The 25251-nt window shown below is 42.8% G+C and overlaps 1 protein-coding gene across 2 annotated transcripts; it reads right to left on the bottom strand.

The window, feature by feature from the left end:
* Positions 1 to 618: 618 nt before the first annotated feature.
* LOC111235999 (neural Wiskott-Aldrich syndrome protein-like) lies at positions 619 to 23644 on the bottom strand. Of its 2 annotated transcripts, XM_022764581.1 has the most exons (11): positions 23227 to 23644; positions 17027 to 17161; positions 15399 to 15485; positions 14367 to 14463; positions 12688 to 12711; positions 6675 to 6876; positions 5618 to 5660; positions 3644 to 3797; positions 2009 to 2625; positions 1692 to 1800; positions 619 to 931 (listed from the first exon to the last, which is right to left on the bottom strand). In XM_022764581.1, exons 1-11 carry the CDS (start codon positions 23329 to 23331, stop codon positions 870 to 872), a joined length of 1635 nt encoding a protein of 544 aa, XP_022620302.1. In that variant the 5' UTR covers positions 23332 to 23644; the 3' UTR covers positions 619 to 869. The 2 variants fall into 2 exon arrangements, with proteins under 2 accessions (XP_022620302.1, XP_022620303.1); XM_022764582.1 differs by lacking the exon at positions 12688 to 12711.
* Positions 23645 to 25251: the final 1607 nt, after the last annotated feature.

Below are 25251 nucleotides of genomic sequence, written 5' to 3'. Positions count from 1 at the left end.
AAGAAAAAAAAAAAGAAAAGAAAAAGTGTTTGTCACTGTATCCTGCCTGAAATAAAATAAAAATTATTTCTGACAAACGCACACTCAAAAAACAAAAACAAAACTGAACTATCATACAAACTGTGTGCAAATAAACGGCTTTCGTTACGTAAAAAATAAAAGTTGAAGATCCACGCGAGGCGACCGGGCCGCCATGTTTTGGTCAACGAATGTCTTCATGAAAAAATAACACGACTAAACTACAATTTATTAGGAAAAAACTGGAAAAGGTATGAAAAGAAGCACGGTAAGAAAATAGTGTTATCTCGCATTTAAAGCGACCGCTGTCAAAACACAAAGAGGATCCTGCCTGTTCGGTCGCACCTGCGTCTCCCTTTAAAAGTTTCTCAAACAAAAAGGAATGAAACATGAAGAAATGAACACATGAAATATTTCCCAAGGATCACGAGGACTCCCGACTCCTCTCGGTGGAGCAGCTAGTGTTTTAGATTATTGATTATTAATTAATGAAATGTCGCCGGCTGTGTCTCCACATTGTGCTGATGACAGATTTAAGTGCTTTTCTAATGACTGGATGTCCTGAAGGGGGGGTGGGGGGGTGTGTGTGTGTGTCTCTGATGACGAGGGTGCAGATTTAACGGATGAGGTATTGCACAGATTAATGATCATAATCATAAAAAACCCAAAGAGCAAAAACAAAAAAAAGAAAATAAAGAAAAATAAATATACAGCAAATTCATACAACATTTACATTTCAATTTTAGTCAGATTCTGGAAGATTTTTAGAAGATATTTTAGTGTCAGAGATAGGTGCAGGAGGGGTGAGGGTGGGGGGTGGGGGACCTGGGTTGAGGACAGGAGAGTCGTCACTAGTCGTCCCACTCGTCGTCGTCCTCAAAGTCCTCGTCTTCGTCATCATCCTCGTCTTCGTCTGGGGAAAGAAAAACAATGAAACGATCATTTAAAGAGTGAAAATCCAGAGAGTAAAAACTTTAGAGTTCTGCCTCTCTTTCCTGTTGAGAAAACTGGGCTGGACCTCTAAGAGCGGGAAAAACGAGCCATTTAACTGGCTGATATGACATGATGTAATAAATGGGTGATCGCAATACAAAACAAAAGATATTGTGTTTATTAGATTCTTAAAATAAAACTGAAAACGTCAGTCAAAAATCATTATTATTATATATTTAGATTATTATACTTTTATTTGGCCCATAATTTGGCGATTGCGGCACCACACGTGTGTACTGTAAATATGAAGTTACAGCCAGCAGTCCGCTAACTTAGCTTAGCACAAAGACTGGAAACAAGGGGAAACAGCTAGCCTGGCTCCGTCCACAGGTACATCATCCCTAAAGTTCACCAATTAACACATTATATCTTAAATATGTCTCAAAAAAACGAGATAAAAACCTGACATACAGGTGTTTGAAACGGAGTTAAGGATCGGTCTATTAACTGGGGTTTCTGTCTAGTCCCCACCAAGAAATAGTCCAATACACGACCCTCTGAGAGACGACTTTTTACACACAAACAGATGTGAGTATCTGGTATTGATCTTCCCATCAACCCCACAGCTGGAAAACGAGTCGGCACGTTTCCCAAAACGTCGAACTTCCTGTATTTCCCGGGAAACGGTCTCAGCTCAGGTAAGAACCCTGAACGACAACACAAACAGTCGGCGGACTCACCTGAGGAATGGATGGCTTTGCTCCTCTTCTGCATCACTTCCATGAGAGCGCCGACGATGCCCGCGGTGGGAGCCGGCGTCGGGGGGCCGGACTCCGGGTGATCCGACACCTGGAGACAAACGAGACGTAGATCCAGGTCAGTTAGTTACAAACACGTGTTTCTGTTGTCATGGAAATCACAGGTTTTCCTGCGCAGGTAAAATTGAAGTATTTTGAAGCTTCCTCATCTGTTTTCTTTTTATTTATTGATTTTCTAATTAGAATTGAAATATATATTGAACATATATATTGATCTGTTGAATCAGATCCAGTCTTACGGTCTTGAGCTGGATCCCCTGTCGGATCTGGTCCAGCAGAGCGTCTCGGCCGGTGCTGGAGGCCGGCGCTCGGTTGTTCTGCTCCACCTTCTTCAGCTGGGTCCCTCCCCTGATCTGCTCCAGCAGCGCCGACTTCCCGCCTGGGCTCGGCGAATGAGGCGAGTCTCCGCCTCCGCTGTCCAGCTCTGGAGGGGGAGGAGGGCCGGGCGGGGGAGGTGGAGGAGGAGGTGGGGGAGGTGGAGCAGGGGCGGAGCCGCCGCCGCCGACTGGAGACTGCTGGGACAGTGGGGGAGGCGGAGGGGGTGGAGCTTGGGGGGCAATGGAACAGTGTGCAGGAGGAGGAGGTGGAGCCTGGTGATGGTGGTGATGGTGGGGAGGAGGAGGGGGCTGGTGACCTCCTCTGGTGGGAGGCGGCGGGGGAGGCGGAGCACCCAGAGTTCCTGGTCGGGAGGGAGGCGGGGGAGGAGGAGCTGAGGCGGGTGCTCTGGACGGAGGAGGGGGAGGAGGGGCTCCCCGGCCTCCTCTGGATGGGGGCGGAGGAGGAGGTGGAGCTGAGGCGTGGTGGGGTGGGGGAGGAGGAGGAGGAGGTCCGCCACGGGAAGGAGGAGGAGGGGGTGCTGCGGGATGGGAGAGATAAGAGACAAGATGACATCACAGAGGCGTCACATTCACCTGCTCAACTGGATTAAAGGGCAACACTGTTCGCACGCAGGCTCCAAGGTTACGCTGGAGGTTACGGTGTCAACAACCACCGATATCCAATCCATAACCAATAATATTCAAATACTGGTAACTGATATCAGATTGATCTTTAAATCACTGAGGCCGCATGAAAAAGATCACACACACACACACACACACACACACACACACACACACACACACACACACACACACACACACACAGATTCAGATTCAGATCACTCCTCTCGTCTCTCTCAGGTTGAACATGAATAAAACATGGAGACAAACTGTCACAGAGAATAAAAGCGTCAGACAGGAAACAGCGTTTCATCTTCAGACCTCAAACCGTCTGATGGAAAAATAACAGAGAGCGAGGAGGCGACAGTTCGACACGGAGCCGAGAGGAATTTAAATAAATAAAAACGACGGTGAGGCCGTAGAAAAGAAGCATTTATTACATCATTGTTTATTTATGACATTTTTTTATATTATTTTTCCTGATACTCAATTAATTTTTAATTAACAGACGAGGTTTAAAAATCCCAGACTTGTGATTTGATGATACGTAACAGTCGTGTGTGTTCTCAACTCAAACATCCTCAGGAGTTAAACAGCAGCTGTCAATCACTCTGTGTGATGCAGCGTAAGCAGGACAGGCGGATCAATTAAAACACAAACATTTAAATGCCTGTATCTCGGACATATTCCTGATGGAGGGAGTAAAGACAGTGGCTGGTGCTTTTCTACTGGTTAAAACAATTAATAAATGACCAAAATAGTTGGCAATTAATTGTCTAATCAACTAATAAATCAATTAAGTAATCATGTACTATCACTGTATCTGTGTTTTTCAACAATTCAGCCATTCTGCAGTAAAATCCTGGAGAGTTTCATTCTTCAACAGACGGTGTGTGTGTGTGTGTGTGTGTGCGTGTGTGCGTGCGCTCTCACCCTGCCTCCTCAGCTCGTTCTTCACCGCCTCCACCCCTCCCTTCTTCTCGATGAAGTCGTAGATGACCTTGGACGTCTCTCGGTCCTTCAGCTGCGCCTCCGAGATGCCGCACATGTCGAACAGGTTCTTCAGTTCAGGATCCAGGTTGTTGAGCTGCGACGTCAACAAACACAGAACACGGAGAACCTTTTTTTAAAAAAAGTGTGTGAAGCGGGAACAGACATTAAAGACAGTTCAGAACACTGTTGACCGATGACCCCTGCTGGTCAAACTACATCCTGCACCTGTGTGAGGAGCTGGATGAGGAAACGAGCCTCGTTACTGCGGCTGTTGAGCTGGATTCATACCTGCGCACCTGCAGAATAATTATCACTAAGATATATAAGGATGGAGAGCCAGAGAGAGAGAGAGCATGTTGGGTGATAACTCTCAGATGAGACACAGGGAGGGAGTTCAGCTAGCAGCCTCTCTGTAGCTGATGTTAGGGAGGAAGAAGACGTGGCTTTCGACCAGCAGCCTCGAGTTGTAGTCAGTGGCCATTGAGGCCGGACAGCTGCTGCTCATCGTCGTTGCTTTGAGACACAGTATGTATATAATGAGATGATGTAGGAATGTTTTGTGCATCATGATGAAAACTTTGCTGTGGAAGAAAGAAAACAGTGAGTTTCCTGCTCCTCTTTGACTCAACAGCGCAGACAGCTGTGAGTTTCTCCCTCTGCAGTGAACAGTAACAGTCAGACGCAGTGTCGGTGTGACATCTAGTGGCCAACGGCTGCAAATACAACCTGCCTGCGACCCGACAACAAACCAGGGTCCTGCTTAAACCCGTCAGTCTGACGAACTCAGTGATGACTAGCGACAAACCGGTCAGTGTTTCTCACAGCCTCCATTTTTATAACGGTAATCATCATGACAACAGTGATGTTGCAGCCTGTTCACAATCCAACTGAGTTATTCTGCTCTGGACGCTGTAATTCCTCCATTTAGAAATGCAGTTTTCCTTCTGAGGTACAGAAGCTCAACTTCGTTATTTTGTGATTTATCACTTCCTGTGATAGAGGAAAAGACGAGTTGTGCTTTAAAACTTTTCCAGTAGTTATTTTTTGTTGACATTACTTTTGAATATTTTTATATTTAAACACCTTCAAAATCAAAACTCTTTACCCTCTTTTTAATGTTTTGATTAAATATGAAAAATAAATATGAAAGCTATTTTCTTTTTTCTAAATTAAAACACCACCTTGTGAATACGCATGTGAATCATGTGAATAAAACGCTGCTCCCACTCCTCCTTAAACATCAGACTCAAGGACTTTTCAAGGCCCAATTCCCTCAAATTCAAGGATCCAACACGTCATTCATTTCTGTTACAACACTAAGAATTTTAATAATGAGAATCAGCAGCTTTACAGAAGCTCACAGCTCCAGATTTTATTTTCTCCCCTTGAACCAAATCACATTACTCTTTTTTTTTTTGGTATGAAAACAAATAGTGACAGATAACGAACGAGACGACCACATGGTCAGTGCGTCTGTGTTTAGAAGAAACTTCCATGATGCATTTCACATCTAGAAAATAATGTGAGGTCAGTGCAACTTTATTAACAAAGAGTGGTTTTCATCTTTTAATCTGAAGAGCCACAATTATCCAGGATTATTAGGTGATTTTTGAGTTTGTTATGAAGCAGGATCCTGAGATGGTTCTGTATTTATTTTAATTAATTAATTAATTGATTGATTGATTGATTTCTGCAGTAATCAGCTCCGTGGGTGAAAGAGGCTGCAGCTGATTCTCTCTGGAACATTCTGTGTCTCTGCGGCTTCTGAGACGCAGCGACACGTTTGTGAATATGAGCAGGAAGCAACAACAGCCCATTGTGTGATGTCATCATGCAGCCACCACACAGGTCACTATTGTGCTCCTCTGTGTGTGTGTGTGTGTGTGTGTGTGTGTGCGTAGAGCGGGTACTCACATCAAAACCTGTGTTTGGATCCCAGCCCACGTGACCGATGTGCCTGAAGAAGAAGGGACAGATATGTGGTGAGATAACACATGTGTCCGTCCACACGCACACGCACGCACGCACACGCACACACACACACACACACACACACACACACACACACACACACACACACAGAAGTACATCAACTGTTTAGCATGTGCACGTGGGCGACCATGTGCGCATGTTAAACAGTGAGCCCACACACACACACACTCACACATCAGTCACAGAGACAGTGTGGTCATTGAGCGCTCTCAGACTCTGTTGAGTTGCACGTCTGTGACTGAACACTAGTGAACTTCCTTTTTAACTACAAACTTTTATTTATTTATTTATTTTTTAAATCAGTGGCGCCTGCGTTCGCCAAAACTCTTCAACTTGTGAAGAGGTTTTTTTTTCAAGAGGAAGTGAAGTGTTTGTTTTATCACATTAACAACAAACTCTGAGCACATCAAACCCCTGACTCTCAGTCTGAGGAAATCTCTGCTTCACCGGGGAAACTATAAATCCAACCAGAAGACTGGAGGAGTTATTTATTTATTCTATAGATGAAACGATGAATTGATTAAAACAAGAAAATGAATGAACAGATAATGAAAACATTACGACAACCTTTCATTTCCTGCCTCATCGTTTTCATGGTTTATGTGAAGTGGCTGCTTGAAATAAATTGAAGAGGCAATTAATCACAGCCCATAATTAAACGCTGAAAATGTTTTTAACTACAGTCAAAGTTTAAATGAAAATCTTATTCTTACTTTTCTTGAGAATATTTTGAGCCTTTCTGTTTTGACACTCTAAAATACTTTTTATTTGTAGTTACAGCTGCTCCTTTTTCTTCTACTTCGTGATAACTCCTCGCCCTCTGCTTTTCTGTGACCTCTGACCTCACTGCTGATCCCCTCGTACAGTATGATTGAGGAAGTGAAGCTAACACAACCGAATGACTGAAAGCCGAGTGTGTTATCACTCGTCTCCCTCACAGACGCTCTCAGCGATGTTAAATATGCGCCGTGTGACTCACTGGAAGTTGCTGGGCGTGCCGATGTCGGCCTTGGTCAGCTTCTTCTTCTTGCCTTTGGTCTTCTTGTCCTTGCGGTTCAGGCCGCTGTGGCTCAGCATGTTGTTGAGGTGGTACGGCTGCTGGTGGCTGTGGGAGTTGTGGAATCTCACGTTGTTGATCTCCGGGTTCTTGATGTCCACTGTGGCCATGGGCAGAGCTGGACCTAGACACAGAGAGGGGAAGAGAGTGGGGGGGTGGGGGGTGGGTCAGGGAGACATATCCATAAGTTGTGGCTGATTGTAAAGAAACGTCCTGATGTCTTTCCTGCTCCCTGGAGGATGAACCGTTTCCTCTAAGGACAAACTTTACATTTTAGCTTCACTACTAGAAGGACTCTAAGAAAACCTAATAATCATGACGTCGTTTCTTCTGTCCAACACTTCACTAATCAGAGTTTCTGCAGGTTCATCAGGTTAAATGTAAGACTTCAAAGAGGCATGAAGAAGTAGTAATGATAATACAACTAAATTAATGTGAGTTTCAGATAAAGTCATACTAAGATTAAGATTTCTTCCTCTGTTCACCTTTGGATTTTCTACCTCAGCTGTGATGTTCAGTCAACTTATTCTTTATTCTCCATGTTTTCAAGTTGGGACTTATTCAACTCTCACAAATATGTACATTTCCAGAGTTACTCGTCACGTGAAGAGACCGCTTCCCAATGCCATTCCAGTGGAAGAGGGAGGGGACAATTCACAGACCTTATTCTGTGCAAAAATGCTGAATCTATAATAATTCAGACAAAGCTGGAACGAGTCAGACAAAAAAAAAAAAAAAAAAAAAAAAAATTCCCTCTTTGTTTTTCTCTCCAACCACCAGAGCTCAGCTAGAAAACACTGTCCACGGAAAGAAGACGAGAGAAAAATATAAACTTCTCTACTGGATTGGACTGAAATTGCCGAAGTCACAGTTTCAGCTGAACTTAGAACATTTCATTCAAAACAGGAGGCTGTGGATTTTATGTTCCATCTTTCTAAGAGTTAGGACGAGAGGCGGAATGATTTCAGAAAGCAAAAACTCTTTCAATAATCGGTGGGGTCCAAAAGTCTGAGACCACTTTCACCACATGTTGTTGACCTTTCTACTGGTTTATTGTGGGTCTATGAAGTATCACAACCTCCTGACTGCACGGAGCCGCAGAAGATTTCTATTATCACTGATATTACTGGCTATAACAGATAGGAAGAAGTAGTTTTCACGTTTGCAAATAAAAATATAAGACTTCAATACCTTCGGAAGTCAGGAAAGTGAATTCATTGCTTTTGTGACGTAAGATACTGCTGCTGCAAGGAATACTGCGTCCTCTACGAGATGCAGGACTTCAGACTGTAAATGACCCTCCTGACTCTCATACACTGTCATCAATATGCCTTTAATAATCGCTGGTACCTGAGGGATCAATGTGGCAGCGGGCTGGTGTAAACTCTGTGGTGTGTTTCGTGTTCACCAACAATTTGTTCTGAGCTTTTATGATCCATGTTTTCTAACACAAATGTCAAGCGGCGCTCCCTCTCCTCCTGCTTGGTCAGGGGGCCGTTCAGTCCTCGAATCCCTCGTAATCTCCGCAAACTGCAGCAGCATCTGACATAACCACTAATCCACTGCTAATCCTGGTCCAAATCCCTGGACTCCCCATGAATACTAGATGTCTACGACCAGATCAACAGGCTCGCTTCGACTCCGCCGTCTCCGGAGAACCAGGACGGGGCTGGTGGTCGTTTCCCAGCTTTCAAGTCACAGCTGTTTGGGTTGGTCCCGTGCAGGTCTGGGTCTCACAAATGAGTTCTTCTGTGGTACTGACCGAAAAGCTTCTGCATCAAGGTTAATGAAAAATGCAGGAATATTTGGTACAAAGTTTCGACAAAGTACGTAACTTTCTACTGAAAGTCTGCGCCAAATCAGATTCATAATCCTGTTTGCTTGTTCTTTGATCAGATAGTTCCTAATTAAAATAATCATTTTAGCCATTTTATGTTGAGTTTAAACAGAGTTCTTGTGTGGCTGCTTGTGATTAGACAACAAAACATGCTTATATTTCTGAAAGTAAGGGATTGAAAATATGTTGTTTTGTATCAGTAGCTACTAGTGTTAAAGAATTCAAAGATAACCAGCTCTAATTTGAACTAACAGCTTCACTAAATGTTGTCTGGGTTGGTATTTACTTAGTTTTATGTTCAAACAGTTATGTCTCATGTAATCCATATCATGGCAACACAGTTCACTGCAGTAAAGATTAATGGCATCTAAATGCTTTTACTTAGCACCTTGGATGCATTAAGAGAACTGGACGACCGAATGTCTCAACGTGTGATGATATAAAGAGTCATTTCCAGGTGTTTTACAGATGTTACTTCTTCAAAACCCACAGTTGTTCCTGGAGGCTTTTCTTACTTCAGAGTTCTTGTGTTCTACATTTAGACCCAGCATGCCTATTACAAAGTGGTTACTGCTGCCACTTCTCACTTATATAGATATCAAACGTGTGGTCAATTAATCCTAATAATACCTACTAGAAAATTTGTTCTGACATTTACAGAGATGCAGAGATGTGAGGACTCATTTGACTGCCTGTTCAAATCATATGCAAACTGGACCTTGAGTGCCCGGGTTATCTCGATGTCCATCCAGATTAAAACATACTGCATCTTCCTGTTCTTGCAAGTTTTGGACTTGCATTGTTCAAACTTGGGTTCTCTGGAGTTCAAACTTGAATTAGGAAGTCGAAACTGGCAAGAAACGAAGAATATAGTTCATTCAAGCTCCAGGAAACTCAGATCTGAACTTTCCGTACTGACTAAAAGGTCTTCGGCACATTTCATACTGAAAGCTGCTTAAACTCTGGGTTCTTCTCCTAAACAGCCAACAACCTATAATTTCACCTCCTACTTGGCTGGATACAGCAGTGAGCGTCCGTTCAAGTTGACAACATTTGCTAAGGAGCGTCAGCGAGTTCACAACAGGCGAGTCAAACAATGGGGGTGATCCCTGAAGGACCAACATGGGCAGCTTCTTCCCCCTGCAGACGTGTTTTCATTGCCGTTCTCACAATGAGGACAAGAACAATACATTCCAAGAGGAGGGAGGAGGCGAACATGCATCTCCCCAAACGGAGCCGCCAACAACACCAGCTCCACTGTTGGTCTCGTGTTTCACAGCTGAAATGTCAGAATGAATCTGTGCCACCGGAGAGAAACTTCAATGAAGCAACGATCTCAGGCACAAGTCCACAGAGTTGATTGAAGAGGCGACTGATCTGTTCAGTATATGTTAATCCTGCTCTTTACGGTTACAGTGTTTGCCAACAGTCCGAGGGCCTAACAGAAGTAAACAGTCTTTTGGGACGACATGCAGGCACAGCTGCAGAGGAGAAGGTCTAAATTAAAGCTTGGACGCACTGGGACCATTACTCACATGATGTACTCATGTTGGCGTTCAGATACAGGCAAATAAAAACAGTAAAATAGCATTTACCTTTGGGAAAGCTCTAAGAAAGGACGTACATGCTGCTCACAAGCCATTTTTACCCAAAGAACCTGTCAGATTGCCAACTTCTGAATCAACACGAAGGATTTAGAAGATATCACATTCCCGAAAGAAGGACCACATTCACGTTAAGCTGGCTAAATGTGAAAACACAGCCGTTTGTTTTGGCCTTCAGTCCATACTAAGCCAGGAAACGGATCTTTCTGCCAAACACCTCCAACAGTGGATAAATCTGAAAACGAGTCTCGTCAAGTGTTACGAGGTCAACTTTCTGCCCCCTCCACTAACTTTCTCTGTGATCACCGATTTCAAAAATGTGTCACGTCTATCCGCTCAATTGGAAAATGCATCTTTTCCCTACCAGTTTCAGTCTTCTGTCCGATGAAATGGTATCCAGAGAGGAACAATACAAAAGCTCCAGACTTGTGTTTAAGTGTGGAGGAGGAACGGTTAGATCAGAGGACAACTATACTAAAGGTTTTGTACAATAACAACATAAATGCAGCAGGCTCGTCGCTTGGCTGGTTTGTTCAGAACATCCCGTCTCGCACAACGATGACACAGTAGTGATGATTCTCTCTGACCAGTCAGCAGTCCGCAGTGTTTTCACGTCACCTTCTGAGCCGGTATCGTCTCAGCTCGCTTGGACCCAGGTGCTATCCGCAACTTTTGTCCAACGGAAAGAGTAGAATCGAAATGTGCAGGTAACACTAGAACATCCACGGTCCCAACTGCTGAATACCGGCCGAAAGAAGACGAAGAAGAAGAGATTGAACCTTTTTCCTGTTGTTCTGGTGTTTCAGTGTGGAATGAGATTTTTAAGGAAACGACGAGTCATGCCGTTTTCACGCATTAAAAATCTTGCGGGTATAGCCCTAACATCAATATGGCTGATCACATTATACACCTGTTATTAACTTCTATCCACGTTTAGTTTGCCACACGATTTAACAAACAAACTAAGAATTTAAATGATAAATCTATACACAAAACAAATGTTTGGCAGCAGTGACTGTGGGGATTACAGATTAGGCCTAATGTGCATCACAACAGGGTTCACAGGGAACAACAGAGGCCATGTGGTCTACATATGGCACAGACGGGCCTCCTGCTGACCAGATTAACCTGCAGAAGACTCCACTCTGTGTCAGTGTGTGAGTCACGCCGTCTGTGAAACAGCACCGCCGACGTGTCAGGAAACACTGCAGTCTCCTGGCATCTGTATCCAGGCGTGCAAACAACATCTATTACTGTAGGAGATGCTCATCTAACGTGAACGGTTTTTCCTCATCAGTGTCTTGCTTCGACATTCACACGGTGAGCTGCTCCGCCTGTTTCACTGCGGGGGGGGGGGGTCACGAGATTTTGTGATCTTGACTATATTTCACCCACATGAACCCCATTCACAGCACAATGAGAGTCCAAACAAAGACACAAACAGACTCGTGTTTGTTGATCCGGGTCGGAGGGACCAGGAGCACTCGACCGGATGCCTTTGTTGTGTAGATTTGATGTTGTGTAGTGTGTATGAAGCTTTAGCTGTTTGTACAGGAGAGAACTTATGTGCGTATGTGCAGTATTTACAAGTCTGGAGCTGGATCTCTGTGACTGTTAACGGTCTACAGGTGTGGTGGATGGAAAACCAACAGTTGAACCAACAATTGAACCAACACTGAACGTTACAGCAGGAGGGATTTGAACACATCAGTTCAACCAGGAAACTAAAACTCTGCCCTCATTTGGTGGATTTATTAGAAACCGAGAGGTTGCTGCAGCTCTGCCACAGAGGTTCAGATTTATAATTCATCCTCTCCACCTGCTGAAACCACCGCCACCAACACTACACTCACAAAACATTCATTTTAAGGCTGTAATGTGCTTTTCCCCATAGTAACTGCGTTTACAGTCACAGTTCTTATTGTCTCCTTGTGATATCTCTGTACAGCTGGTGTGTAGTTACAGTTACAACACAGGTATGGCATACGTATCTATGAGTCGTGGTCACTGTGGCCGTTTGTAAGAACAGAACACATGCTGATTAAATCAAAATATGTTTTATATGAGGCCTCGTCAATTAAACTTTAGATAGAAAAATATATATAATTTATTATTGAGCAACAATAACAATAATAAAAACAAATGTTTTGGTTCAATTTGGTTCCGGTTTGAACAGCTGTTTATAACTGAAGGACTGAAAACCTGGAGCTCCCCATGATAAACCAGTTGTGGGTCAACATCTGGATCCTTTCCTGTTTTCCTACTTTTGCTCTTTATTTCTTTGTTTTCTTATTTATTTAATGGTTCATTTATCTCCATTTTCGTGTCATGTTACGTTTTGTTGTTCGGCACGGCCGGGTGAATCTTAAAGTTATTGGAGTTTTTGTGGTTTGATTTGGAAAAAAAAAAAAACAATAAAAAAGAAAGTTACAAATATACCGTCATTCTGAGCTCTTACTGAATCTGCATTATCAATATTAAGAGTTCAACATACCATTTTTAGGGTCACCTCTTTTCTCTGCAAAAGAAAAATTGACACAGTTATAGTTTCAGAGCAAAATTATCTTCGTAAAATTTGAGATAGTTTTAGTTGTTTAGTGATAAAGAGGCGAGAGAAGAAGGTGAGCTGCTCAAGAGTCAGAAAGCGTGATGAGGTTCAGTTAGTCTGTGGAGATCGGAGAGAAGATGTTGCCACACGTCTTCGACAGTGTAGACAAAACAGTCAGAAGGACAGTTCAAGAAGTCTTCGACACGAGCGGAAGAGGACAAGCGAAAGATTTGAAAGCTGAGTTATGTCTGACATAAACTAACCCCCCCTCCCACCCTCTTCTAAAACCCTTCTGTTTCCCAGCTCTGTGAGCCTTTGAACCCTCAGTCATCATCACAGTTTGAGCAGTGCACTTCAAAAAGGCCAGCATGCTGAGAGGAGCTGGAGGGAAGCCAGAGAGGAGCCTCGCTGCAGACGGGCCGAGAGTTTTACTACAGCAGAGAGAAACGCAGCGAGCTCACAGAGGGAAGGAGGAAAGTGTCCGTCGGCAAAAAAAAAAAAAAACTCAATCCCTCCATTCATGCTCTCATCTAAGAAAAACACCTTAACAGCCAAAACACAGGCGGAGGAGAGCGTCAGCAGAGGAGCGTTCATCCACCCATGGCACAGTGGCTTCTATAGGAGGCTACTCTGCAGGAAGTCATTAACGCAGACGCAGCGACGGGTCGTGGAAATGCTTCATTTTGGCTTCATTCAAAGTTTCAATCAAAATTCAAAGTCCACAGTTAATTAGGTTTTGTGCTGTAAATAGAATTGCATAGATTCTTGTTGGAATATTCTGTTTAATGAAAGTGATTTTTCCAAATACTGTGGCAGAAGCTTCCAAAGAGTCATCACTGTCTGTGCTGGATTAAAGCGGGTGATGCGATAGCGATAGTCATTTATTATTAACCCCATATGTGCCAGGGCGTTGACTGTAGATCGGGGGGCGGGGGGGGGGGCTCTGCTGGTCTCTCAGGGTGGAGCAGTCTACCTCCTGAGATCAGACAGGCAGCTTCATTAGTGTCTTTTATCAGAAAGCTTTCATGGATGTTTGATATGTTGCGTTTTATTTTCTCATGATACGGACAATTTATATTTTTGTGTAACTTTCTTCTGCTTTATTAATGTTTGTTTCTTTTGTTTTTAATTCCCTTTTTTCTATTAAGCACTTTGTAACCTTCTTAAGAAAAATACTACTACTTATTATTATCATTATTATAATAATAATAATGATAATAATAATAATAATAATAATAATGTGCGAGTCCCGTGTCCCTTCTCCTCCTGTAGGACCAAAATGACCTTCGACCCTCAGGTGTCAAACATGTGTGGGATTCTTTGGTTCCTTCTAATTCTTCCTTTCTGCTTGTGTGCATCTATTTTCAAATGTATTCAAGCATCACGGCAGCACAACAAAACCATGAAAGAACTTCAGGAGCTTTTTCCTGTGTCGACATTTGGTTTTCATTCCCTAAGCCCTGCTCATCTCCCTGATAAAGCCGGGACACAAGAGAGGCAGAGAGGTGTGAGACCCAGATTCAGGTTGTTAGTAGAAGAGGAGGTGAGTTCTCCAGTGTGAGGCGAGACAGGTCACACAGGGTGAGGAAGCAGACAAAGAAAAACTGAACAACGCTGAAACTCACCGGTCTTGCGCTGCCGTCGGTTGAGCAGGTCGTTGATGGCAACTCTGAATCTTTTGGCTTCTTCTTCGCTAGCGAAATTCAGACCGATCTGACAGGTCTGAGAGGGAGAGAAGAAGAGCCGCAGATGAACAAAAGACCATCTTTCTTTACATAAAGAAAATATTCAACAGAGAGATCGCAGAGCATTAAAGGTCCCATATAGTCTAAAGGTCTGTCCATGTGTAGTTTGATTATAGATCAGGTCTAGGACTTCTGTACTGAAAAATATGGGACCTTTATTTCCTGCACTGAGCAGATCACAGCTGAACGACTGTAAACTTATAAACCTCATATTTCATTTGGAAAATCTGCTCTTAAGTAAAAGCACTTATTAAATAAATAAATAAATAAAATAAATAAAAAACATTGCATATGGCAGGAAATATTGTGATATTTGATATTATCAATCATTACCAAACCTAACAGATCTTAATAATCAAACGTTGTCTGGAGTTATTCATACTGTTGATTTATTTAAAAGGTGTTTGATCAACACACATTTGATTAATAAAAATAAGCCTGTTTACTTACTGGTTTGGATTCACCAATGAAATTAATCAGCGGATTACTCAATTATTTCTCCAACTCCAACAAAATAAAAGTCTAAAATCCTCAGCTTAAGAACACGGTCGCACCATAAATTGATTTAATGCAGATAAAACGCTGCCCACACTGATGTTTGTGGGTTTTAGTTTCTACCCAACACACTGCTTAGTTCAGCTACTGTTTAAACAGACTGGTCCTGTAACGTTCAGCGGCTCAAACAGCAGCAGCTTTTTTAAAAACAGCAGAAACATCCTGGAGCCTGCGGCTGCTTTGCATTAGTGTCTGCGGCAGCGTGAGCCGACCCTGATGTGAATATTTGACTGTGCGTTAACACATCCAGCTATTATCACACTTTATTAAAACAGAGGTGGAGCCAGACCAGCTGCTTTTTTTTTTTTTTGGAGTGGGGGGGGGTTTGAGGTAATCATAAAACAGCTGCACACATACGTCTCCTGCAAACGAGATGAAGTAGGATCTGGAGCTGCTGATGGAGAAGTTGTGATACAGTTCCTGCTCGAACATGGTTTTCCCTTCCTGCAAAAAAGAAAAGACAGGGAAAGAAAAGTCAGAGCAGATTCTTCCTGAGCTTTAGAGGAAACAAATGAACAGAAATCCACCCCTCGCAATTAGCTTTCCCTCCTTCCAGACAGTCATTGCTCTCAGTTTATTTCTGTGAAAATCAATACTCTGATATGTGAGAAGAAGACTCGGCTGCTTTTAATGCGAGAAACAACCAAGTTTCATTTTCTTTTTCACAACATCCATGTTTTCTGATGGTTAATCTGGTTTTCATTAACGGTGATATAGGTTTAGTAGAAGAATTTAAATTACTGGATGTAAGATGTGCATGAATGCACCACCAAGGAGACCCCTGCGGTCACACAGCACCCCAAAGATCCACAATAAAGTGTCGTGGATCTGCATCATGTTTTAGTTCCTGTAGGTTGATTGAAATGACTTGAAACCAGTTCTATGTTCAGACACTGAAATATCCAAATGGATTCAGGATTATTTCATTCCTCACTTTTGGCCACACACTGGCGCCTAGCTAGCATCTACCAAAAGCCTGCATGTGAGGCATTTAGGGGTCATCAGTAAACTGTAGCATCTACCAAAAGCCTGCATGTGAGGCGTTTAGGAACATCATTAAAATGTAACGTCTACCAGTCTGCATGTGAAACGTTTAGGGCACATTGTTAAAAAGTAGTGTCTACGGATAGCCTGCATGTGAGGCATTTAGGGGTCATCAGTAAACTGCAGCATCCACTAAAAACCTGCATGTGAGGCATTTAGGGAACATCAGTAAACTGCAGCATCCACCAAAAACCTGCATGTGAGGCATTTAGGGGATATCTGTGAACTGTGGCTACAGATAATAACCTGATTACACGCTCCCAATCTAAACTGCATGAGTCTCTGCATGCACATCAATCACACGCCATGCCACCCACCACCACAACTAAATTCTCCACCAGTGGGAAACACTAGACAGTAAACACACATCAGTGGCTGCTAATTCACTTTGATCCATTACGGTTTGAACCATTGATTGCACTTCGTCTTTAAAAGCAGCGTATTAATTTCTTCAATGACTGCCTGCAGTGTGTGGACTCAGTCTAGCCACACACTGTGGAGGACAAAGACAAAGAGGGAACAGAACAATGTGGACAACTATCATGGAAATGTTCGTCAGCACGAGCTCAACATTTACGGAAATATGCTTTGTTGCTTTGTGGTGGAGTTTAGATGGGAAAATTGATACCACTCTCATATTTGTACCGCAACGCTGAACTCCAGACGTTACCCTGCCAGCTCCCGAGTACAAAGTCTGTGTAATGTCTGACTGAGCCGATGTGTGAATAGAGCCGGTCATTGTCCGGAGAATCCATAGTGAGCGAGTGGGAGTGTCGATGATGTTTCTATCCTGCTTCCTGCACACTGTACCCAGGCTCCGCCCCCCTCGCCTCAGCCAAACGAAGTATTTCCAGTAAGTGTCTGACATGGACGAGCTCCTGCTGTGTGCTACATGTGTGAGAAACCACTGAGTTAAAGCTTTACAGACCGGCCTCACTCACCTTGATGTCAAACACTCTGATGAAGTAGGATCTCTGCGGGTTGTCTTTGACCAGACAGGCCACTCCGCAGCATCTCTTCGCCCAGCAGGCGCTCCGCTCGGCCCCGTACACCTGGACCACCGCCGAACACAGAGTCTGAACACACAGAGGACAGGACGGTGATTATCACATCTGCATACCTCATTAAAAAAAAAAAAAAAAAAAATGCAGGAGTGGTGAAGTTGCACAGTCAGGGGAATTTTAACCGCCTGGCTGTGATCTCCCTTCATTATGTGTCCAGATTTCTCACACACACACTTCTCACACACACTTCTCACACACACACACATCTGGTGCCTTGTTAAAAGCCTCAAAGCTGCACATGTGTGACAGAGCAGCAACAGAGCAGGAAGTAGAAACCTGCGTGATGCAAAACTCAACATTATGCAAAATATGAAATCGGATTACGAGTCAGAGATGCAAATATCTTAACAGTGGATCCTCAAATGTGCAGAAAAACATGGATTAATTCTTTTGCTTGGCTTTGGACTCCAGCACATTAAAATAACAAAACAACTATATCAAAGTGCTTTTACATTCAGGTGAAGAGCAGCAAAAGTAAAATTCAAAGCAGTAGAGGCCGAGCTATCCTGACTTTTAAGGCCTCAGTCGACTCCAACTGAAGAGCTTGTTGGATGGTCAAACAGCATCTGACGCATCCTCCCTCATCACTTTTGTGACATTAAAAAGTGGCGAGCCTGGTGTCCCGAGGTGAGAAAGCAAGCAGGGTTTGAACTCGTCTTTCAAGCTCTCTTTTCTCACACACACACACACACACACACACACACACACACACACACACACACACACACACAGCTACTTCTGTCACTTCTCATGTAAGAATGTGATGAGTATCTTTGAGAACGCGATGCTCACATCACATCTTCTCTCTCTCTGTGACGGCGGGCTTCTTACCCAGCCTTCCAGTGACATCATCAGGAACAGGTTGAAACACATCTGACATAGTCACGGGCGCACGGTACAGACTGGTTCTTTCTGAGCATCTCTCTGCCTTCATAGTCTCAACCACACTGCCGAGCATCTCTCCGGATGAAGCAGTGCCAACATCTGGTTTCACCAGTAGCTCTGCAGACCTCATGAACATTCAGCACCACAGCCGAGAGCATCGGAGCAGCGAGCAGAAAGGAGGGAGGTGAAACAGGGTGACCCCCCCCAAGGCTGTGTTCAGACTGAAGTGAGCCCTGAGTGCAGAAACGCAGCCCTCTCATTTATATGAATGAAGTCCAGTTTCGTCTGTGCAAGCAGGGAGGAGAAAACAGGGCTGCCCTGCAGAAATCTGGCAAGATGCTGCATTGACCAATCACATACATGCAAGTGCACATTATAAGTAGATGACTGTAACATGAAACTGTATTTTTACTGTTTACCTTGTGATTGTTGTGATGAAAGAGGAAATAATTGCCACCATGACAACTTTCCTGAGTTGTAATATCATGTGTGTCTATTATACGCCTTTAAACACCTTTATTTACCTTAAATAACACGCCCTCAACAACACAGCTCTGTTTTAACACAGATTGTCAGGGGACCATGAAAGTCTCAAGTTTGTGCCAATCCATCTGTTATAAGTTTAAATATTTCACTGCCAGGTGACCAGTCAGTTTTTCTGATACCTTAGAATGTGTATAAAATTTCATGGTAACCAATCAACAGCTGTTGTTGAGATGCAGTCTGGACCAAAGTGGAGCCCTGGAACCAAACCGCTGAAAGAGGAGAGATGATTCAACAACACGAGGTTTAAATTATTATAAGAATTATCTATATTTTAGGGGCAGACCTTGTTACCACAATCATCACTGTGTGCTGCAGCATTAAAATTTCCCTCCACTGGAACTAAGGGGCCTGAATAAGGAAAAACAGACCCACACCAAAAGTATGCGTCTCTTCCCTGTTCGTGCTCCGTCAGGCCTGAACTTCACTTCCTTCTTGTTTTGCCTTCAGTTTGGTCTTCAGCTGTAACACACACTGCCAGATCAACTGAGGTCATGTGACTGACTTGTGCCACCAAAAACACTTCATTGTTTGGCCCCGTCTGCATGACAGTCTGACAGATCTCCGTCGCCCTGCACCGTCCTGCAACCGGAGGCCTGTGTGTAAACTGGGTCGCGAGTCTTCGACTGTCCCTCCAGGGTGAATGTGAACATCTTCAACCTCACAGTTGTTGTTTGATGTGAAATCCAGTGTATCTGACATTTCTCCACAGGGTTTAACCTTCACTTCTGCAGGACAGGAAGCAGAGTCCAGCTGCTGTCCTCAGCACTGTCCCGTCCTCAGATCGCTCTGGGTTGTGGTTTCGAGGTTTCTGCAGAGGTCACGCTGCGTTAAATCCTCTGCCAGGATTTCTCCCTCAGCGGCTGGAGTTACTCTCCTCCGCTGAGGGGAGAGGAGAGGAAATGCCGCTGGGCCGGTTTCCTCCTCTGTGATTTATGAGCGCAGGTCAGAGGAGCAGCAGGAAACACTTTTCACCATGAAATCACCGCTCAGCATCACACAGGAAAGGTCAAAGGTCACCTGTTAAAAGCCTCATTTAGGCTCTGTAAATTCTCACCGAGGGAAAGTATGCAGCAATAAAGACAGACTGAGGCACTGCAGACCAACAGGCTCTCTGCAGGTTACAGCAGCTAACACCTCAGCACCGAACTTACAACAATAACAACATTTCTGCCTCTTTTCCAGATCAGTCATCAGTTTTTAGTTTTTCCCCTCGAGGCAGCCATTTCGTCCTAAATCAAATAATCCATTAGTCACGCAACAGAGAATTAATTTGGGGAAAAGATGATTCGTTTAATTCATCAATCAAAACAAATCATCAGTAGTTCTCAGGCTGCAGCTTCTCCAATGAACTGAATATCTTTGGTTTTAGGACAAAAAAACTATTTAAATCCATCGCCGTGGGAAACTGTAATGGCAGTTTTTTATTACCATCTTCTATACTTATACTTTATTACTTTATTTTAGCTTTTGGACTGTTAATCAGACAAAAAACAAGATCTGAACATGTCATCTTGAACACTGGAAACTCTGATTAAACAAAACTTACCAGATTGATTAATGATGACAATGATAATTAGTTGCAGCTTTCGTTTGAATTCCTATTTCTAAAAATATAAAAAATCGGCTTCCAGACACTTTTAACTCGCTGAAGATCGTTCAACCATCAGAATCAACATTTAGTTGCCTTTAGTTTAGTTGCTGTTTAATGCAGCAGTGAACTTTGTTGACCCACATCAGGTGAATGGTGCAGCTCTAAAGTGCAGCATGTTGGAAGATGCACTGCAGTTAACAGACTAAACACTAGGCCTGCTGTAATACAGTATGTGGTCGATGCTACAAGATGTTTAACATGTTTTATTTCTGCCTCAGACTGTGAGACAAACTGCATAAAAAGTGGTAAAATCTACAGAATTTTGGGACCTAAAACATGGATCATGAAACTGAAATACTAGCTTTTAGGGGCTGTTCAGGTGTATTGTCTTTTGCATGTGCAAATTCAGTAGTTTCTATGGAGACATGCTCCTGTTTTTTCAGGTGTATCATCTTTTTTCGAATGCAGCAAGTGCACTGCAGGTCATGTGACAAAAACTAACCAATCAGCTCTACAGGAATCGCTTCACCGTTTCTGTCGAAGGACTTCACAAGATCCAGTTGAAAGGTTTTGTTTGGTTGGTAAAGGCAGGTGCAACAGTGGTGCAACCTCCCAAATGCCCTGGATGAAAGGATGAAAACGGCAAACTTTGTATTCACTCAGCGTTCAGATAAATCCACCACTGAGCCATCTAAAGTGCAGAGGGGCACTCCACAAATCTGGATTAGCAAATTAGCCACATAACTTTAGGAAGATTATATATCTGATATTCTCTGAAATTATGTTTTTTTCCATTTAAGAAACCATCACCTTGCGTAACTGAACCCTAATACCAGATGTAATAACCCTTTTTTTATTCTGAGATTTCAATCTCTATCAGAAGATTTAGCTTTAATATCATCATAGATATCTGTCTAACTTTCTAATCCTGCTTCGGGAAATACCCCTCCGAGTACAACCCTCCATCTGTGTGTGGAGGAGGAGGAGGTCGAGTCTGAAATACAAGTTCTCTTAATGCTGGTCTTTAATCGACACTTACTCTAGTGACTCAAACAATAGTGGAGTTAAATTACACACCAATTATCCTGTAACAGCTAGGGTTAGTCCCAGCTGCAATGTCGCATATTTTGTTTACGATATAAAAGAAGGCAGTTTCAGTGAATAATTTTAATGCTCTTTTTTTCCTTCTTCACTGGTTTAATTTAAGTTTTCTGAAACATGTGCACATGACATTTTTTGATACCTGGTGCTGCAGAGACATTTCAGTCAGTACCAAACAGTATTCAGCTTTACCACACAGCCCTACTGGTCAGTGCAACCTCCTCTACCTAACCGGTCTCCTCTGAGCTCAGGTGTTTTACTTTGCGTGCACGCAGCTGCTTCTTGTAGTCAAGCCTGCAGGCTCTGCTCCAGTTCACCTCTGAAACCTGCAGCAGCTGACATTAAAACCTGCTGAGCTTGTCTGCAAAGCACCACATTACATCAGATGAAACCACAGGCTCACATTTTATGAGTTTTTGTCCTTATCCAAGAGGGTTTTTATAGGTAGTAGAAGTGCTGCAAGGATAAAACTATGTTCAGATGCTCATGTCAGGTTTCTGGTTTTTAGCTACGTGAAGTGGCCCTGAAGTGTCCAAGTGGCATCACTGATAACAGCTTCCTGTCTCCATATGTCAGAGGACAAACAACCATCCTCCCACCACCCAACAATTCCTCGCCCCTGCACCAGTTTTTCAGATGACGCAAACATTTGGGGATTTATAACTGGAAATGACTTAACCTCATGATGTTTTCAATCAAGTCAAGGAAAAGTGGCTACAAAGAAGGCATTACTATTTTTAGACTAAATGGAGCCTATTTAATACTTGGAGCCAGATGTTGTGTTGTGCTACAAAGTTTACATTTTCTGAAGAGGTTTAATATTTGATTTAAAAAAAAAAAGCCTCAAGCATCTTCAGCATCTTCACAGACTTGGTGACAATAACCCAACCTGTTATCCATCCTGTCACCATGCCAACTTCTAACCACATAAAAACAAACCCAACATTATGAAGTTTAATAACACAGCCTGACATGTCCGGTGTGCCACCTGCAGCCTTCCTAGGACTCCTGCTGTTCCAGGTGTTACCACAGATAAACTGTGGTTACAGTCAGACTTCACACTAGGGGCCATCAGTTTGGACTAGGAATTATTTTTAGTGTCAATTAATCAAGTAGAACCGAAATAAATAAATAACTATAAATATAAATATATATATTATAATTTATATATATTATGATTTATAATCAAGTTGTTTGTCAGTAAATAGTGACAAATGGCCTAGCAATTTCTTAAACCTCAAGTTAACATATTCACACATCGTTTGTTTAGCCTGGCCAAGAGCCAAAATCCAGCAAATATTTAAATGAATATTTGAATTAATGTTTTGTTGATGTGTGGATAACAAATGATCATTTCCCGTTCGGGAAAGTTAGCATTACTAAGCAACACACGTTAGTGATGTAAACAAACCTTCAACAAAAATAGAAACTGGTAACTTTGGACTTCTGGTGCCTGAATAGCATTTAAATATTTTAACAAGTGTTACTGTAATTAATATGTTTGGATTTACTTCGTGTGTATTGTTGTTATTGTTAGTCTCCCTATTTAAAAACCTGTAAAAATCACATGTAGATTGAAAGCAGCTTCAAAGTTTTGAGGTAGAAGCTCATGAACTGTTTACACCTGCATCACTGATTGTACCTTTAACGTGCAGTTATTTAAAAGAATCTGACGGACAAACCAGATGAAGACGGTGTCGCCATGTTTTTTTAACGGCTATCAAAATATGTGTAAACAGTTAAAACGTCAAAGAGTCCAAAGGGTCACAGATTTCATTGTAGCACCGGTTTGAAAGCCCCCGAGGTGTCTAATCATGATTCTGCTGCTTCATATTATCTTAAACAGGTAAAGTGTAGGAAAAAGCACAGGCTGGCATTTTTATATTTTGTGTGGGTGAATGTACCTGCGCCTTTTCTTGAACATGCAGGTGATAAACAAACGGGGGGAACTTACGGCGCATTTCCTGCCCAGGTAGCCGAACAGGCACTCGTTCTCCTGCGGGGTCAGGAGGAGGGAGCCGACGTTAGCGACCCTGCGGGGCGGCGGGTGGCTGTTCATGGCTCCGAATTCTTCTAGTTAACCCCGAAACGATGCGGTTATCCCCGGACGGGCTCTGCAAACTCTGCTGATTACAGAAAATCCATGCGGGCTCCGGTTGCTGTGGCCTGCAACCGGATCATCTCCGCTGAGTCCGACTCCGGGCTGGAGGGCGGAGGAGGAGGACGGGGAGTGTTTTCCCTGACTTGGTCCCGCTTAAGAAAGAATCTGAACTCCTCCGTTTAATGTTAACTGTAAAATTAAGGATACGTTATCTGTCTGTAGACAGATAAACGCTCAACTTTCATTCGGAAACTCCAGCAGCTGCAGCGGCGATGCGTACATCCAACATGGCAGCAAGACGGAGCAGACCACTTTAAAAAGGGATGAGAGGGGGGTGTTGCTTTGGACAAACTATAATTATTCGCTGTACCGTGGATAACATTATGAAGTTGGCGACCAGACAGGTATAACGAAATTATTTAACATTAATCTTTACGTTAAAGCTGCGATGAATGTGTATTTTTGGTTCGCGGCGAGGCTAAAATGTCGTTGCTAAGACAAAATGGTTCGGTCCGATGTGGCAGCAGGAATGCAGCTCCAGCTCTGCGGAGGGAAAGGGAGGAGCGCGTGGAACGGGATGGGAGTGTGACGCAGAGAGGGGAGGAGCCATATATAAAATGTAAATAATTTATAAAATGATGGATGTTTTGAGTATATGATGGCTTTGTTAGGGAAAATAATAAAATATTCAGATATTTCACCAAAACTAATAACAATAACACCACATTTCTATAGAAATAAAGTAATTTGTTACAGAAAATTAAATAAAAAATTGTATTAAATAAATACCTAAGGTAAACAAAAAACAAAAAGTAGGCTGTTTCCCCTTGACTGAATGAAATAGAAGAACCATCATTATAATCGTCATAAATTGCCCAAAATCTATACGAAATAAAATCCTAAAATCATATTTTAGACTGTATGGTTTTTCAGTATTCTAATGACCCAGGTTTGGGCTTGTTTAGAGGTATCCAAGGCCCTCAAAATAGGGAGGAGCCTCCAAACAGCTTGTAATTAAAGTTTGTTTTATCTATCTGTACAAATTGATATTTCTTGCATTAAATGTTGACTATTACTATTGGCTGAATTAATACATTCAATTAATAGTTTGAAATGGAAACTAATTCACCATAACCCTGTAAATTTAACACGAGTATGTGAAGTTTCTTCTAATTCTTCTATGATGCATGTTTAATTGCTAATTCACAATTTAATGTCCCTTATCTTTAATTCTAGTGTTTGTCTTGTAATCTTTAAAGTTTAAATGTTTTTGTAACGCTTATGTTTTTGAACATTCCCAATCTTCTGGCTCTCCCCATCAAATGACTCGATACTTCTCTCCTTTCATTAAATCCCATTTGTTTACACTTTCAAACAAATTCCTCCTTATGTTATGTCCCACCCCAACATGGAACTACAAGACATGTACATGCAGGCTGCTCTGTCATAACAAATTAACTTTAATTAACTTAAGATCCTTTATCAAAGCAAATCAAATGAGGATGAGGGTTGTGATGGCATTGGTGGCAGATGGACAGAAGGCAGTGGAGGTTGGCGTCCCGCAGGTCCCGCCCGCATGCTGCAGCGTTAAAGCCCGTCAGTAGCATTAACACTAAAGCTAATCTGTAGACCAGCTGCTTCTATACTCTTCTCTATGAAACACTGAGCAGAGGCCAAACAGGAGGAGTTAAAGGACCATTCACAAATATCACAGAACCTATATTGTAACACTGAAATCCTGCTACTGTTGCCGGAGGCTGCAGTGTTCATTACAACCACAATCTGAAAGTGTTGGACAGTTGAAGTTTGTCTTGGATGTGACACCACATGAAAAATCACAGGGCCTTCAAAATTTAAAGGCTTCATCCTCTGGAGAGC

Source organism: Seriola dumerili, unplaced genomic scaffold, assembly GCF_002260705.1.
Source record: "Seriola dumerili isolate Sdu_G_001 unplaced genomic scaffold, Sdu_1.0 BDQW01000550.1, whole genome shotgun sequence".
Taxonomy (NCBI): domain Eukaryota; kingdom Metazoa; phylum Chordata; class Actinopteri; order Carangiformes; family Carangidae; genus Seriola; species Seriola dumerili.
The sequence above is the reverse complement of the archived record's forward strand: the minus strand, read 5'-3'. Positions and strand labels throughout refer to the sequence as shown.